At 43.9% G+C, this 18,861-nt stretch overlaps 1 protein-coding gene across 4 annotated transcripts in view; it reads left to right on the top strand.

Moving 5' to 3' along the window:
- runx2b (RUNX family transcription factor 2b) overlaps positions 1 to 18,861 on the top strand; it is a 41,636-nt gene that overhangs the window by 1,329 nt on the left and 21,446 nt on the right. For 3 of the 4 annotated variants that reach the window (XM_034579584.1, XM_034579582.1, XM_034579581.1), the window contains exons 2-3: positions 21 to 144; positions 17,320 to 17,579. In XM_034579584.1, the coding sequence (XP_034435475.1) occupies positions 87 to 144; positions 17,320 to 17,579 (318 nt within the window). In that variant the 5' untranslated portion in view covers positions 21 to 86. Of the gene's footprint in view, positions 1 to 20; positions 145 to 15,937; positions 16,219 to 17,319; positions 17,580 to 18,861 lie in introns of those variants that run through there. The other variant, XM_034579583.1, reaches the window with a different exon arrangement.

An 18,861-nucleotide genomic window follows, 5' to 3' on the forward strand; every position in this document is an offset into this window, starting at 1 on the left:
GCTGCGTGCTCTTGGTTTAGGACGTGTCAAGGGTCACGGAAACCACAGAGGAACAAAAGTGGGGCTTGCTGCAACCAGAGGCAGCCATGGCATCTAACAGCCTTTTCAGCACAGTGACACCATGTCAACAAAACTTCTTCTGGGGTGAGTACGGCTTCTTTGCTCTCTGTTGTGTCTGGAGCTGGGAATCGGGGGCTCGGGTCACGGGGACGACTTGGGGTCAGGTGTTGAGGTTTGGACGGAGGGCTGAAGGGGTCTGGGTAAAGCGGGTAAGGATGTTGGATCCGATTGAAGGGTTTGGGTCCAGATGAGTGTGGGGGGGATCAGCTGAGGTCATCGAGGACCCTTGCTACCAAGGTCCAAGCTTTTGTGGTGGAAGAAAGACCTGACTACCATCATGGCTCTTTGTGGTGCACAAATCCGCAAAAAGCACCAAAAAAAAGAAAATCGCTTTCTTTCCGCATTTAGATATTCCAATATTTACTCTACATGATGTTTATAAATATTTTTGAAAGAGGGAGTTGACATGTTTGTGCAACATACCCTTAGATTTACAAAGCAATGGCATTGCGGAACCAAAAACAAAAGCACGGGTGATAGTTTTGACAAATGTAAACAGACACTGCACTAGAGAGTTTACAGTGGAGCATTGGAACAAGATGTGGGGATTACTGTGTTGTGTGTGTTGGGTGTCTCTGTTATGTGTAGGGAAGAAGTATTGATTAGTTTGCCAATAAAAGGCCTGTAATCGCTTCCTGAAAATGTTCAGTCGCACTGCTGTCATTAATTAATCTGTGACGATTTCCGCAGCCTCTGGGGAACGTTAAACCGACAAAAATGAATCCTCATTGAAAGGGAAGTTGCTCCATGTCCACTTCCATATTATCAATTTGTAATTAAAGCACTGTAATAATTAATTTGGACTCTAAACAATCACTTTGATTTGACCCAACTTTTGACTCTTTAAAGTTTGACTCTATATATGCTTATTCTATGATCGGAATTGTGTCTACATGTAACAAAACCCATTGACACAAATTTTCTTTATATTAAAAATATTAGTTTTTTCATAGATTTGCACAACTACACTGTTGAGTTTAATTAATTCTTCATATCCATTTATTCTTTATTTGTGCAAACCTTTAAACATTCTCCTTTGCTCGCACACTGGATCTAGTGAATATGACCACAAATGATTCAAGACCTGTGAACAGTGGCCGTGTCAACTTCGTGATTTTCTATCATCCGTGAAGGCTCATTTGCATGCTCCAGCTTTTGGTTTGGCTGCGTTCTACTGTGACAACTTCTTTAAAAATAATCTAATTTAATCAGCTAAAATGGATGATGTTTCAGGTTTGCCAGTCTAAATTTCAAATTCAAACAAACATTGTCATTTCCTTGCGACACAAGAAATTGACAAGCTGAGTTCAGGACACCCCCCCCCCACACACTCTCTCTCTCTCTCTCTCTCTCTCTCTCTCTTTCTTCGGTCCATAGCCTCCACTCCTCTGTCCAAATCAGATGTATAAAAGATGTTTTTTAAGAAGCCGCTCCGTGGTCAGACACAGCTGTTCTGGGCTCCCGCTCCGCACAGAAGCAGGGGTGGCTCCTAATACGCTCTGAAAGCCGCGGAGAGAGCGAGCGTCTTCCACCAATCACCACCACCTATTACCACGTTAACCCCCTGACCTTGCGCTGTGTCTCCGGGGTCGGAGCGCAGGAGCGGAGAGGAGCAGCGCGGCAGGAAATTGAAAGCATACTGTAGTGGAGAGGTAGAGATGGACAGAGAGGAGCAGATGTGTGCAGATGTTCAAGTGGAGGGGAGACATGAGAGGGGAGATAATCACCGATCGATTCTCATATTAAATATTGTTGATTGATATTGGGCTACGGCCCATTGATGTTGCCCCTACTTGTGAACATCTGGGTAGTAAATCTGTCAGTACAACCACAAAAAGTCCCCTCGACACTGTAATTTGATTTTGCAAGACCTCCAGCGCTTTCTGTTGTATTTCTAATTTAAAGTAAATAAATGTAGTGTGCTGTACTGTATAAAGACTGGTAAAAAATTCGGAACAGCATCTTAAATATTTATGTTTATGATCAAACAAAAAAGGATGTGATTTTCAGTGAAATTGAGTGTTGAATTGAGTTAACACTATTTCAATTGATATATTTCTGTGTTTTAATCTTGATTCTTGAACTTAAATCTATTTGTTGGACATAATTTTGTATATAACTAATCTTACGTCCTGGATTTTTGGTTGATTTCATATATTTTGTTCAACTTCTCCCGGTGCTGTGTTTCCCCTGGATCCTTTTGTGTGGCATCGGCCAGTTTGCTGTGGCCACAAGTTACAAAATATTGTTTTGTTTGTTAGAAAGCCTCACGTCTCTATCCCCTCTGTAAAGTTGCACCGAAGGACATTTTTAATTTAGGGGGCTGAGCGCACATTACCAGCGATGAGCCGACTTGAGGGAGCGAGGCAAATGTTCCAAATTGACAAGAAAAAAAAATGGGGTCTCATTAAAATTTGTCTTGGCATTTACATCAAGCAATTTTCATTTAATTGGCTCAAATACATTTTTTTTATAACTCCTCATCCTGGCACATCAGATGGAGAGGGCAGAGTAATCTTCAACATGTGTGGCACCCACTCAACCACCGTGCCTCTCTGGGGAACATTTAAGTGCCTATTTTCTCTATTACAAACTTAATTACATATAGACAATTAAGTCATGGGAGCAATTATTGTTCAGTAGGGAGAGACAGAAAAAAAAGTGCTTACACAGACGAACCCAAATCAACACGATCAAAAGGATCGCGGGTTGATGTGGGTAAATATCTGAAAACTCCGGAGCGGAAAAACTTTCCCCGAAAGAAAATCTCCGATAATTTGCAGGGAAACCGTATATGTATTTGAGAAAGGCAGCTTCTGTTGCATAAGTGTTGCTTTAGATCTAACCACAGGCCTGCTTCTTGGAGACATCTTAAAAGTGAACCAGACATCCCCCCTGCCTCCCCCTCAGCCAGGGGGGGGAACGTGAAGCCCACTCATCAATAGGTAATTTGAAAGAGCCAGGGGGGGAAAAATCTGAGCGTTTCACTGGCTGCTACTGTACTGAGAAGACTCTTCCCTTAACTCCACGCTAAAAGGAACTCTATTTAGCGATGCTTAATTGTACCTCTGAGGCAAACATGTTATTTAATCCCAGCAGGGTCATATTGATGGAGTGAAATGGCGCTGTGTGTTTTTGCGAGCCGTACCAGCTATTAGGACTTATTAGTGCTGGGGGTGCACATTAGTCTACGTAATTCCTACGAGTAATCAAGGAGGTGCAGCGTGTTAATGTGATCAGTGTTTAATCAGAGATAGATTAATTGGTCTTTATTTTCACTCCAGTGTAGTGAGGCTGAATGGTGGGTTGATTAGGGCCCTAAAGAGGCTGGAGGTAGTTGTTAAGGTCCAAATGAGAGTGTCATGAGAAAACTATAACCTGTGATTATAATGGAACTCAAGCGCGTCTTTCCCACTGGTGAGGACGTGAAAGTTGTGGAGAAAGTTGTACTTGCAGTTGGACATAAAATGCATGTGTTTGATCCGTTATATCTGAAATGCTGATTCAAATATTGCAGAAAATAAGAATAGCTTTGACTCCGGGGCTTTTTTCTTTTCATCTAGTGTCAACTTGCAAACTTTAGTTGTCCCAGAATGACTGATTCGTCCACACAATCTGCGTCTCCTCCCTCTAAATGAAGCAGCGAGGAGTTATAAAAACATGCGAGGAGAGGCGTGAGATTACACTCACCCCTGTAATATGGAGACTGCAACAACAAGCACTGAGCTGAGTGTAAATACTTACAAGGCACTGTGTATTATCGCTGCTTTTGTCCTCATATTCAGTAGCTGTGGGGCTAATTGCACTGTTATGACAAGGCAACCTGCCAGTGGACTGTGCTCACTCTCGGTCTCTGCCTGTTTAACGTGTTGATAAAACACTGGAAAACAATCTTCTCCTGGGAGCAACTAAACCCATTCGTTAAGGCTGTGAGTGCTCACGTCTCCTGCTTTGGCTTTTCTCAAAATGCAAATGTTTAATATCTAAACAGTGTTTACTCGGGATACAAGTCAAATTAGTGTGTGTTTCTTGGACGGCTCTGCAAACTCATGCCACGCATAGCTATATTTTTTGGACGCACCGTAATTACTAGGTAGCTTAATGCCATTGGAATAGCCAGCGAAGCTTGCTATTTTCACACTTAACAAGATCCTGCAGCCCTTCATCTATTTCAATTGCCTCACGCTGCGCGAATTACCGTTATCCGATATAAGCCCTCAGAGAGGAAGTAACTACCTAACACTTTGAAAATTGGTCTATCTTGGAACCAGTTCACCCTAATGAAACAGAACACCAGTATTATAACCCAGATTCATATACCTCTGGTCTCGCTGTTTAATGCCCTGTCTTTCCTTTCTTCCGTCCAGGCATTCAGCTTTTTATTTTTATTCAGGTTATTTAAGTCAGGAGATGGCTTTAAGCAAAGCTGATACAGCAAACTCAAACCACAGGAAACATGAACAGCATTGTTTAGCGTTCCCTCGCTGACCTGCGGAACAGCCGATGCTGCTTCGCTGCCACACTCCGTGTTTCTATAAGGGGGAAATATGGAGTGTTGAGCCTCCTGGATGTTTGCGTTCGGCCTGTAACGATGTGAGTGAGAGCACAGCCACAGCACCTACACAAGGCCTTACCTGTTCTGCCCCTCTGCCGGAGAAAGGAAGGTTTTTCCCCTTGTTGGTTTAATCTTAAAGGAATGCAGTATCCCCTCTGACTCAGGCCGGACTCTCAAATATATAAACCTACTCACCAGCAGGTCATGCAAAGAGCAGCACGTGTTGGACATGTAAGCTGTATTTATGAAGCAATACTGATCATTTCTGTGAAGTAACACATAATGTGCCAGAGTGGAACCATAGAGGAGTTAGACTTGGCTTAATTTTCAAGGAGACGATGAAACAAGATGAGTAAAGGAGCATGAAAGAGTTTAACACCGAGTCTGACTGTGATCAATAGCTTGGCAGCAGATCAGTGGTGCTGTCTGAGGGGATAAGTACACCTTGTTACAACGTGTCTTCAGACGTTGGTATCAGTACTCACTTTCTCTGAAGTTGTAATCATTTATCACTCAGCACATATTTAAAAAAACACTCATAGAGAAACTTTAAATCTTTAAATGGCAGGTTGGTATATAGCTGTGTAATGGAATAATAACAGTTTGTTACTACTATGCAAACCTAGAAATGTAATGAGTGCATAGATACTGTGTGTGTGTGTGTGTGTGTGTGTGTGTGTTAAAGGTGTCTATGACAGAGAGATCTGTCTGCTTGATTAATGCTCTCACTCAAACTGGCACCTGGAACCAATCCCCCCCCCCCCCCCCCTACCGCCCCTGTCCCATGTGCACTGTGTGTGTGTGTGCACGCGCATGCATGAGTGTGTGCATTCTATACACTTTGCCTTTAGAGGGGCTGAGGGTCGGTCGGTGTTGAGCAGGAGGTACAGATGGGATTGGGGGACTCGGAGCGGAAGAAAAGAAAGGTGTGTGCAGAGGAGGGAACAATAGGTGTCAGTGAAGGGTATGGTGTGTCATTAATAACACACTGGCCCCATCTCCTAATTTGCTCAAATTACCTGCCCACACTGTGGGCCCCCTGCCAGCACCGAGGTGTGAACACAACAGATCAAACACACCTGAGATTCAGAGTGCCCACCCACTCAGCAACGCCCACACAAGCCTTTTATGGTGGCCTGGAGTACATGTGGAAGAGAGAGGATGCGTGTTGATTCTTTCATGTGAGAGTGAGGGATAAAATATAGAGAAAGAGTAAAGCGCAAGTGAGAAAGAGGAAGAGATATGATACAAACGGGCGGATCAGTTTGCGTTCGTGAGACGTCCAGTGAGAGCAACGCAAGACTGAGTCTTTCGAACCACCTCCCATGTGGCACTGTGGGGGTGGCCATTTACCATCATCTCCCCTCCTCTTCTTCCTCTTCCCTTTCCTTCTTCCCTCTCCTTCTCTTTTTGTCCTCCCCTCATTCTTCTAGTCCCAACCCACGCTTTCAGGAAAAGGGCGATGACAAATGTGACAGGGCGCCAATGGCCACCACAATAATCACTGTCGCCAGTGCTGTACCACCTGCGGCACACACACACACACACACACACACACACACACACACACACACACACACACACACACACGTATAGAAACATATGCAAACGTGTGTGCAGACAACTGAAATTAAATATGCCCCTGAGATACAAAAGGGGCCCAGGGAGTGTGTGTAGGTGTGTGTGCAGTTGGATGCCAGCCTTTGAACTTTGATTAGTCTGTAGCTGATATTGACAAGTCTCTGGGGAGACGAGGTAAGCTTGAAATGGTAGATCTCAAGTGGCCTCCAGAGAGAGGAGATGAGAGAGAGAAAGAAAGGAAGAAGGAAAGATAGATAATTGGGATTAAGAACAAAAAACGTTCGTGTTAACACTTTGCTTTAACCTCATTTAGCATTAATAAGCAGGATATCAATACTTAAAAGCTTTTAACATGCTAGACGATTACAACAATTATATAGTATAAGTATTTGTATTAACTATTAACTGTGCCCACATAGAAACCATTCACAGCCAGTTTTAAAATGTTTTTAAATGAAGACATGTTGAGCTTGAACATTCATTCAAAATTATTCTCAATTCTTGTTCTCAGGAGGCTTTCAGTTGCATCTATTGGCCTTAATCATTGTGGAGGGAGTTGTTATACATATACAGATCATATTTCATATAAATACATGTTTTCAATTATTACAATTGTGTTTTATTGTTAATAATTTTAACACAATTGTACTGTAACTGTAAAGAATGCCATGCAGGAAGAGAAGTACATTAAAACACTTCAAATCTGTACACAACTGCAACTATTGTGTTTAAAACCATCCAGTAATTGTTTTATATGTTACATATATACACTACAGAGGGAGTTGACATACAGTTATACCTGTAAGGTTTCTTGTCTTACAACTTTCCAGAAGCCTGCATGTCCTCCCAAAAAAATTGGAAAAGTTTCAAACTGTTTATGCTGGTACAGCAATGTTACCAAAGTGCAAAAATCCCCAGCGTTACATTTCAGCTCCTTTTCAAAGCTCCTTCCCCGCGACTGGGGCAGGAGACGTTCGAGAACTTGTAGCTGTTTTATGTTGATCCCCCGAAATGTTCCAGTTTACACACATTCAGTCCAATCACGCTGCTCTGACAGGGAGCTCGGCGTGATCAAAGTGTGTATACATGCGGAGTGTCTGATCCTCAGTGGAGCAGGCGTTCAGTCTGGAGTTGAATCCTGTCACTCACCCAGACAAGCTGCCCTCTTACAGTCATCTGTAGTTCATTTTGTTGTCGCCGTTAAAAGTTTTTTCCGTCAACTGTTGCGCTGTTCATTCTATTTTCTGTCTTTCCCCAAAGGAAATAGGTCTCTCTCTCTTCTCTCTCTTTGGATGGAGACCAATAACAGGCCTTTCCCGCTTCACTTCTCCTGATGCTGAATGAGCAAAGGAGCATCCCAGAGGAGCAGGAATATTTTATTAGAGTCATTTTGAAAGTTCCTCTCCTCCTCCTCTGTCTTTCTTCCTCACTCGTGATGGAATTTTAGGATGCTGCAGCAACTCTGTGTGTATGTGTGTGGGGGTGTTTGTGTGTGTGAGAGAAAACAGCTCACGCAGAGCAAAGACAATTCAAAGTTACAGCTAAATGACAGGCTGGGAGCTCTGGTCTTTTGAATCGCATTGTTTTCTTTATATTCCTGCTTGGGAGGAGAATCGGTGAAAAGAGAAAAAAAAAAAATCCCAATTGGGACAGAAAGCGAGCAGTTTGGTCTCGGGAGAATTACACTTGGCACAAACAGAAATAGCAGTCATTTTTTGCTGACAAACACTTCTTTATGCAAGGGTGTTTTTTTCGGAGGTGGGGAGTTGGGCTCTTTTTGTTTTCTTATTTATGACAAAGCTACCATTGCAGCATAGGCAGGGTGGTGTGTGTATACTATGGGCTTGATTTACTGTTGTTTTTAAAGATGCATGAGAGAAATAAGGGAATGAGGGATGTGAAAATCAGCTAATTGAAGGAAACGTACCGCCGAAATGATCTTTGTAATGTTGACAGGCAAGTTTTTCCTAACTGATCCTACAAAAGTGCCACTTTTACACACACACGCATGATTCTACCTGCACACACATACTCGTGCACACTCAGGCAGACACACACACACACACACACACGCCCTTTTTCCCTGCAGAACCCTGCAGATGCAGCAGAAACAGTCGAGTTGGTCTCTCTGGTAAACAAACAGTGAGAGGCTGCTGGGAGTCTTCACCGGGCCTCCAAATTATAGTCTGGTTAACCAAAGTCTGAGAGCCAGCCCCTTCGCTGCTATACTGCAAATACACACCCACAGCACATGCATAGGCGCACATATACACATGACCTGTGCACATTACAGCCACTATAAGAGGCATAGTTAAAAAGCACATATACAATCAGGTTCTAATGGCACGGCAGTTGAGCCCAGGGTAAAAGATTTTATAGACTGGGGAGAGACTGCGAGGGAAGCACACCCCGAGGGCCCATCATAAATATTACCCAATCACCAGGCTCGCAGTGTGAGATGATTACTGATGAAAAAGAATCCCTTGCAATAGGTTTAATGTTTATAGAGTTTAACCCTGTATACCTGTTTTTTTATGATTTTAAGTGTGTTTTACAGGTAGATGCTGATTTGTTTACGCTGAATGAAGAGTTGAGTGATAATGCTCAGCGGCCGAGGTTGGATTGTTTAGCGCTTCTTTAATTGCCTGTAAATGAGTTCTGCAACTACTGGGAACAGTTCTCAGTCTCCTGAGGACACAAGAACATATCAGAGTGATCTATGACGCTATAAAATCCAGTTAAAACTTTTAAGATGATCAGTTCTCGTGAAATGATTTGCCGTAAATCTCGTGCTTTCAGAGTGACAGTATATTCCGGGCGGACAATTTAATTGTCAGCCCGAGACCACATCCCAACAACCCCGTTGCCAGAGAGGGTATTTTTTTTCTTGTGTGTTTGTGTGTGTATGACGTTCAAATTCTCAACTTTGCTATAATGCAACACCACAGAATAGATTGTGTTTGAAGGACAGTGTTTCACAACATAATTGATGTTCCTCGTGGGACGCAGCGAGAAGAGTCCTCCCGCTTAGGACTCGATTTACGCGCTATAGAGCTGGCGTCATCCGCGTTTCAGCAAGGGGCAGAGCACGCACACATGAAAAGGCCCGGTCTTGGAAACCCTGGCTATTTCTGAGGGTGTGTAGAAAATCCACGGTCACAGGTCACATCATCAGACAATAGTCATTTATCTTCATCTTTTCGCTCAACTTTCATGATGTTTTTCTTTCATTGAACCCACTTCCAAAGATGACTGGAGTTGATTTGGTCTGTGTACATCTCAGGATGGAAGTTACGAAAGTGAACTCCATCCATCCGTCTCTTTTCTGCCCCTCTACACCCCCGCTTTGTTGTGAGTCATTTCTGTCCAGTAGCTTTATAGGCACGGCTATAATTATAGGCTTTGGGCAGAAGGTTTTAGGCAAAGGCCCATCTCTGAGTGAGCCGCATCAGCCGTGACACTTTCAACTTTAACTCGTTCGGCACACGGAGCATCAGCTGCTGCATGTAAGGCCTCTCGACATCTTTCACAAGCCAAGGTTTCCTGGGGCCATTTTGACATCTGAATGGTTTGGAATCCAGTCTAGTATGTATGGCTCCAGGTTGCAGAGTTCAGTGCTCAGTGTTTTTGGAGCGGCTCCGAGCCTGGATCGCGATCAGCGAGAGATCAAGAAAAAGAGAAAGAGAGCAAGATCCAAACCCTCGGAAGTTGAGTGTAGCTTGATGCACGCCCAGCGGCTTGCAGCGCCTGCCCATTCCTGTTTTTTCATTTCCTGTTTATCTGATTGGCTGTTGTATCGATGCTGGACATATTCACTTGACTGACGGATGTTGATTACCCCCCCAGACGTTATGAAACCTTTGTTTTTCAAATTTACGTAAAAAACATTCATGATGCACATCCTGTGAAGATGGCCAAACAAAACAGATAGTATATTTAATACATTTAAATGCTCCAAGACAAAAAAATATGTATAGTATATTTCCAAGCGTGGGTTTACTCTGTCTTTGGTTAAATGTTTATGTCTGTGTTTAATTGAGCATCAATGACAGAGTTTTTTTCCCCCCTCCATCTGGTCCTCCTCTGCAGCCCCTCACATCGATTTGGACCAAGTGCACCTGGACATTCCTCCCCCCCGTTTCCACGCATGATATACAAACATATATCCTCGCCTACTCTCTCCTTCCTTTCCCTCGCCGTCTCCAGCCGCTCGCCGTCCTGCCTTAGCCTCCTCCAGTCTCAAAACGGGAGCAGTGGAAACGGAGCAAGTGACAGCCGATAGCCCCCCTGCGAGTGCTAGTCTGGGCCGCTGCCGCTGTTTTTGCCTCTTGCCGTCTAGTCACTCTATCTCGCCTGTGCGTCCTTACCTCACATAAATCATCCTCAATCGCACTGCACGGACAGGCAGAACAGAGAGAAATCTCCCTCTATAAATCTGGTATTAGTTTTACCTCGCATAATGAACACAGGGCTTAACGGTCCTGGATACATGAGAACAGCATGTCTTGCAGATGTACTATAAATATTTTGATACTAGCCGGCTAGTTTGCAGAGGGGAAGTAGACCAGTGAAATACACAGAGGAAGGGAAAAGTGTAAAGTGGAATGTTGGCCTAGCCGGAGTGTCTGTATTGTCTTTAGCACCTACAGAGGGTCCCAGTCCAAGAAAAACGCTCTTTACAGGGTTCCTGTTCCCGGCCGCGGTCCGGTACCACTCCTGGATACGCTGCGTTTCCTTAAAAACCAATCCTTCAAACTGGTCTCCAAGGACGCGGGGGGGGGGGCTCATTGTTTGATTAATGGCACGATCAGACCTGATTGAGTGAAAGATGATTTGAAGGGAAAACCAGCACGCCTTAGGGACACTCTGGGACCAAGTGTGGGAAAGGCGGCTCCGGGGATGATGTGATCGGTGGAACGTTTGAATTAAAGTGAAGGGCAAATAAAAGCTAATGACACAAAGCCTGCATAGAATGGGGTCGGCCAAATATGCCTGATCACTGCACAAGATATTTAGTTGCAGTGATCTAACATACACACACACTTGCATACAAAAGTGGAAAAACCGAACTCCCCCTTTGTTGGCATTTATCTGGCCTCAGCCCCGGGCGCTGTCACCCTTTCTCCATCAAAGAGCCACACACACAAACACACAGACAAAAAACCTACAAATCCTCTTTATACATGCACAGTTTTAGTGTATGACAGCAGGTGGTGTGTGGCACGTCAACATCTGAAGGTTCCCTGGCAGACACAGAAAGAGTTCTCAGCCCGAGTCGCTCTGATCTATCATTGCTGCTCTTTAATGGCAGCCCTCGTCACATATTACTGCTTTATTTTTCTCCTCTCCATCTCCCAGCCCACAGAAGTTCCTTTTTTGTTCCTATTTTTAAGTACAAGTGATCTCAATTAGGGACCTCCATGAAGGCAGTAGGCGGCAGACAGTCAGAGCAATAAGAGCAGAGAGGAAATTGTCTTTATACCCCTCTCTCCCTCCCTCTCTACCCTCCTGCCACAAGCAGTGAGCAGCCGCCCCCTCCATGTCTCCATCTCTTTCCATGCTGCTCACTGCCATTTTTAAGAAAAGTCAGACAAACTTGCTCTGCATCTCTCTATGTTGCAGTATAAATCCCTTAAACTCTATAGACACGGCCACTCCAGGGGCCAAAGTCAAAAAAGTCGAATACGAATCTTGGACAAGCCTCCATTAAAATGGTTGCTCTGGGACACACACACACACACACACACACACACACACACACACACACACACACACACACACACACACACACACACACCACAGAACGTGCCGTCCTCATCCTAAAAGTTCACAGTGATGTCACGGGCTCGGTGACAAACAGTCATTAAGGGCTTAGCTGTGATCTGGGATCAGTGCGTGAATGTGAGTCGGCGAGGCTGTGTCGATGAGGTCACAAGGAGTAAAGTTTCTGCCCTATCGTCATCCTTCGCTGTCTAGCTGGTTCACTAATTCATATGCCCGGTTGGCCTGGCTACACACCAGAGTGCAACTGACCAGCAGGCTAGATTTGCGGCTGTGTGTCTGTTCTTTCGGTATTGATTGGCGAGTATAGACTGGATACTTGGCTGTTCCGCTGCCTCGCCTGGTGGGCTTGCTGATTGGTCCGCTGGCAAGCCGGTTGGGCTGGTGGTCTGCCAAACATGGAAACATCCCGTTAGAGCTGCAGCAGTCTGGGCCTCGTCACAGCCCTCCTCTAGAAAGCTATAATTAAGTGTCTTGAAAAATGCACCACTGTGAAATGGAGCCTTAATCCTGAGTGGCTGTACTTTTCCTCTTGAATGATGAGAGTATGCGCTTGTGAAAAAGAGGAGGAAGGAGGAAGAGCGGTGTGGAGAGACAGCAAAGTTTTTCACTATAGTGTTGTTGTTGTTCTTCGATAAAAAAAGTGCGTTCATGTGCATGAGTCCATACACTTGGGTGTGTCGCGCTTGAACTGTTGCATCAGACTCTTGTTTTACTTTTTAGCATCAACACTGGGCTCTGTGTCGTGTAATCTTCCCTAATGAGGTGTTGTTAATAGTGAATATAAACAGGGTCTAAGTGTGTGTTTGTGTGAAAATCAAAGAGCAACAGAGATGTAAAGACACGGAGAGATTCTGCACGGTTGGTTTGCTGACATTATAGACAGATGCGTGTGTGTGCGTCTTTGTGTGTATGTGCTCATATTAGCGCTTCACACAGTCGCTGTCATTCCAAGTGGGAACGAGAACAAAAAACTTTTATTGTACGCTTGATATCTCGACAGGAAAATTTGTCAGAGCGTCAGCCGAGTTTGATTTTTATTGAAAACAAATAATCGAAGCTGAGAGGCAGAAATACAATATTACCATAAATCATAAAACGCACATCCTGCTCAATGTGGTATACTGTGGTTCTTCACTGTTAGTGACTTCTCCTACTGTGCAATGACTCCGAGCCAGTGTAACACAGTAGATGAATAGTCCCAGAGCCGGGAGAGACGATCCAGCTGTGCAGCAGGCAAGCAGCAGCCGCACTGAGGGAGCAGCTCCACGCGAGATTCATTACCACATAATATTAAGTCTGATGCAGAGTCGGTCAAATGCCCTTGAAGGCCAATACTTTGTAAAAGGTTACAGCATTTAAGCTGGATCCAAAGTCGATACTTGGCTGGGTAAAAGCATTACAGTGATGGAAGTATTTTCTGACTGAAACAGCAAATTCAGGAACATTAACGCCCTCTCCCGCTGTCGGCCTCACATCTCCAGGAAATCAGACGGGCGGATTTTTTTTAAACTCTGAGGTCGCCCCTCACCTCTGGATGACAGCACCAGATAGCAGGCATCGTAGCATGAGCCGCCGTATCCTGTAGTATGTAGGGAGCTGGAAGGCAGATGCTGGACGTGCAACAGGGAGGAAAAGCAGAGTCAGATGGGACAAACACTCTTTGATGAGCGGGGTCTTGTCAAGACTATACACCGGGGGGGGGAAGGGGCGGGGGGGTTTAGAGGTGGGGAAAATCAAGGGGTTCTTCCTGCTGCTGCCTCTGATGGGACAACAACGCAAAAGACGAGTAAAAAAGTGCGACTGAGGAAGTGAAATTGTACCAACTCTTTATTTTTAGTCAAGCAAAGACTGTTAGAAAATTACATTTAAATTGTAATCGGAAGAAAAGCAATGTCAAACACAAATGCATTCAAAATAATTAGGCTGACTAACTTGATTGACTCAGCGTGAGTTATTATTTCATCCCCTAACGTTTCCTAAATTAGATTTCACTACAACATTAGGAGGTTTTCCACATTACTGCAAACGTATTGAGCGCTGAAGAAGAAAAAAAAAAAAGATAATATCAGAGGTGAAACTTAACTCTGTTGGAATAACTAGCTTCACGGTTCCTGCAAGGCCATGTTTATCACTATTACAGATTTAATTACTACTATTCACATTTATTCATCCATGAGTTGTTAGCTGATCTTTGAGAATGTTGGACAATGTGAACCATATTTCTGGTGTTTGGGGCACATGGAGGGGAAGTGTAACTCAATCACTCTTTTTTTTTTTCTTCTTTTCCCCCTCCCTGTCCACATGACGAGGTGCCAGATGCGTGTCAGTGCTTTCAGACTTTATATATATCCCTCCCACATCCTCAGACACACACACATATGCTAACAGACATGTATGAATGTGCACACCCACGTACATACATAGTTATGAAACATAAGGAGTTGGGTTATTTCAAATGTTCGGGCTGCACCAAACCTTTTTTTTTGTCTCTGCACAAACATCTTGTTGTGAAATGTATAAAGTTCTATACAACTGCGGCATTTTAAATAAGTTGCAAAAGCCGTGACAGGATCTAAACAACCAGGCAGCTGTGCCTCCCAGTAGTCACTTTTATTTTTGAAACGGGGCCCAGAGTATCAAAGGCCTTTGTCTTAAAGACTCTGTAATAAAAGCCTGTTTAAGAGCAATGGAAAAGGAACACAGAGTAGCTATACACATGCTGTTGTGTGATGTGGCACTCAGAAAACACTCATCGGGAGACTGATGGATAATCAGGACGGAGGGCGGGGTGGGTGATGAGAGTCGGCTGAGATCTCACGGAGAGCTCACGGAGGGGAGATGATGCCCTCTACAGTAGACACAGGAGGGGCAGGCAGAGCAGGCCCTCGCACTGACTGTCTTCAGAGCAGCATCCACTCTGAGTAATGCACATTTCAACACTGAAATCAAAGCTTAAAATAATTGCATTCTTTCGTTCTATCTCATTTTTCACAAGTTGCAAGCTATAGGACAGTAAAAGTGTCATTCAGGCTTTTTAAAATTGGATTTTACCATATTTTTGTTTTAGTTTTGCCTTTCTTCGGAAAATCTTTAATTGGCAAGAATAATATCTTTGCATCGTTTATTTTGCAGTGGTCGAAGAAGTATTCTGATGTTTTATTGAAGTAAATATTACAATTATAAGTAATGCATTGAAATGTATTATCTGCTAAATGCTTAAAGTAAAGTTACTCATATTATAAAAAGATGCCCCCTGTGAATAGTTATTTTTACTATTTTGTCAAAAATGTATAAATGACTGTTACTGTTGCATTAAGGAGAGAGTAGCATTTTATTTTTGAGGTTGGTCAAGACAGAGCTAGGTTTAACTAATTTAAAGAAGTTGAAGTAGTTTAAAATACAATAATACATGATTTTGAATAGTCATCATATGTATTGAATGTTCAAATCTTAATATGCACATTAAAGGCTTCCATTTAAATAGAGTAAAGTAAAAAAGATAAATGATTTCCTTATGTTGTAATGGAGTATGAGTATCAAATAGCATTGAATGCAAATGCCCATCTAAAGTTCAAGTACTTGAAAATAGCACTTGAGTAAATGCACTTGATTACTTTCCACCGTCATTTTTTGAGATTCAGTTTTGAAAAGTGTGCGTAAGTACGCACGTTCCAAACTTTCCAGATGGTCGTCTTTTGGAGCTGTTAGATCTAGTTGTCTTCTAATTGAATTGAAGTTGTATGAGACACATGATTCTCTGTAATTGAAGAGAGCAGTTGGATGATAGGAAACTACCACATGTGCGGACGAGCACGCAGTGGAGCCCGTGTGGAGCCCGTGTGGAGCAGGGTACCTGTACACCTGCACAACAGCTCTCCCCTGCGCTCGGCTGAAACTCTACTCCCGAGACTCTACCTGACTCTGCGCTCTGCTCTGACTCACTCACTCCTACCTTATGGAGTGTGAGTCACTTCTCGACCGGGCTCTGCTCTCTGAACGCTCCCCCTGTGCGCAGCGCATTGTCGGGATATCGTGGTAACACAACACGGTGGGGGTGCGGGCGGGGGGGGGGGACTGGATGGTGGACCGATGCGTTGTGCTACACTCTTGACTGGAAATGACCATCTCCTCCGGGGTTAGGAGCGCGGGGGACGGTCCGGGGGAGCGCTGACATGTCGGTACGTACACCGGGGCTAAACTCTGGAACTGTGGCTGACGATCGAGATTAGGAAGAGAACTGTGGCTTGAGACGCAGCCGCCCCATGTGTGTTTAATGAAGGTGTCGACGTTACACGGAGACCTGTGCGATCGGCTATATAGGCGTGATAGATTATGGCGCAGGGAATGGATCTGACTCCAGACACCACGTGTTGGAGTCGCATCAGTGCAGTAATTGCTGAGCGCTTGAGCTATATAAACCACAAAAAGCCTGCGCACGGGAAACCCCGGCCTCAAAACACTAACCACATTTACGGCTACAAAAACTGGATTCGTTTTTCCGCCTCCTTCATCTCAACACCGATGATTTTTTTTTTCTCTCCCTCTCGCTGATCCATCAACATTTTTAACCCTAAAAAACCAGAGCGAATTTACGGAAAAAATATACAATTCGCAGGCGTCGCTGGGTTATAAATAGCTCAGTTAAAGTATTGTCAAAGCTTATCCCTTTGACTTTGAAAACTTTTTTTTTGTGTGTGTACATAGCCCGCGGGCTTCCAGAGACTCTTTCAGTCTGGCACAAAGACGCACCTGGAGCAGCGCTTTGACTTCTCACTCGAGGAAGACACGCACAAACTTTTTTTCAGCATCTGGCTCGGCTGCTCCTTTTTAAACCTGCCTTTTTTCTCTGTAACTCTAGAGCCTGTTACGCGCTTGGACATTTATTTGATGTTATTTATATCCGCACATGAGCAGCGACGCCTGCGTTATGGCGCACGGACGCTTCTTCCGAGAAGTTTGAAAGGAAAAAAAGAACTTGTCATTTATACATCATCACGTTTTCACGGGTTGTTTTTCCTCGCTGGAGAAGTGTATTTTATGTCCTTTTGAAGGCGACCACTAAAGTTTGTAGTGGAGACGGTTTCGGAGACGTTGGTGTTCGCTCAGTCCCATTTTCCATTGGCAGACGCGCTGAGGTTCAGCGAGCAGCGGCGGCGCACACTTTCTCCCCCTGAGCGCGTGTGTGTGTGTGAGAGAGAGAAAGAGAACAAGCTGAGGAGCCTCTCTGCTGCCTGTTTCTGTTCTGATCGTCAACGCTGTTGTGATGCGCATTCCCGTAGATCCCAGCGCCAGCCGGAGGTTCAGTCCGCCGTCCAACAGCCTCCAGCCGGTCCCAGGGAAGATGAACGATGGGAGCTCCCCGGGCGGGCAGCCGGACGCGGCGGCGGTGCCGAGACTGCGCCCCCACGAGAACCGCAGCATGGCCGAGATCATCGCCGACCACCCGGCCGAGCTGGTGCGCACCGACAGCCCCAACTTTCTGTGCTCGGTGCTGCCCTCCCACTGGCGGTGCAACAAGACGCTGCCTGTCGCCTTCAAGGTGAGTCCCGACTCCGTTCTGTGTGTGCTGGATTGAAAGGTGGCTGAACTGCGGTGTGGTTCATCTCTACTGGGAGAGAGTCGGCCACAAAATGGAGCCAAAAACGGATTTAAAACAGATTAAATGTGAAGTGCAGGATTGTTCCTTAAGCAACTGAAATTAATTTCATGCCGTTGCATGCCGCGATTTTAGGTCAGTGTTATGTTGTTTATTATTCTCTTCCCTATTTCACATTCGACATTATATCACCTGTATTTATCACTTTCTCCAAAAAAAACAGAATTGTTGCAAATGTTAAATCCGATTTAACGTTTTTTTAGTGTGACTTCACAAGCTAAATATTTCAGATAATGCATTTTTTAAAGAAAAAAGCTTAAATTGAAGATGATGCTTAAAAAGGCAGACAAATGTTAAAGGTTGGGTTGAATGTAAAAGAAGGAAATGCCTGCTTATATTGTTTTATTTTCATATTTTGTGGACTAAAAAAATATTTAATGTCAATTAATATTGTGAATTAAAATACTGTGACCCTACCATTCAGATAGTAATATTAATAATAAGATAATCTTTGTTTTTAATGATGATTAATTGAAATCTTCTAAATAAGACAATCATTTTCACATTAAAAAAATAAATAATTTGAATCTATAACAGCTTGTAACAACCACACTTTGATTTACTGTAGCAAAATACAATTTTGATTACACTAAATTACTGTAATTCGTCTTCACATGTTGAACATCTAATGAGCTGGAAATCAAAGGCAGAAAATGCATATTATTAGATGTATTTATATAATTGTTTATATATTGAAGGCCTCTGTTGACTGACTGATATTTCACGGCGAAGGCCCCATTAATTACTTGACAGATATTATTTAAAAGTCTGGATCAGAGACACACCACAGTGGAAATTTGTAGCTGTAGCTCCGGCTTCAAATCAAATGTGACACTTAAAAAATATATGTGTGTTATTTAACGGTTCTCATCTCGACGGCTCTGTAATTATTGCTGCTCGGGCCTGCTCACGCTCTTTTATCTGCATCCAGGCATCTAAATGATAACACGAGGCCCTCACTGCTTTTCTTTGTTTTGTTTTATAAAGACAAGTATTTGAAGAGTGATTCACGTAATCGCATTCATCATGATATCAAGCAGCTTTGGTAGATTGAAATTAAATCCATTTATCAACATCATTTGGGGAGGGTGTGTGTGTGTGTGGGGAGGGGGGGGGGGGGGGTGGCGGCATGATGTAAAACAAGTCTGTCACATTAGCCAGATGA

Source organism: Hippoglossus hippoglossus, chromosome 24, assembly GCF_009819705.1.
Source record: "Hippoglossus hippoglossus isolate fHipHip1 chromosome 24, fHipHip1.pri, whole genome shotgun sequence".
In the NCBI taxonomy this organism is placed as follows: Eukaryota; Metazoa; Chordata; class Actinopteri; order Pleuronectiformes; family Pleuronectidae; genus Hippoglossus; species Hippoglossus hippoglossus.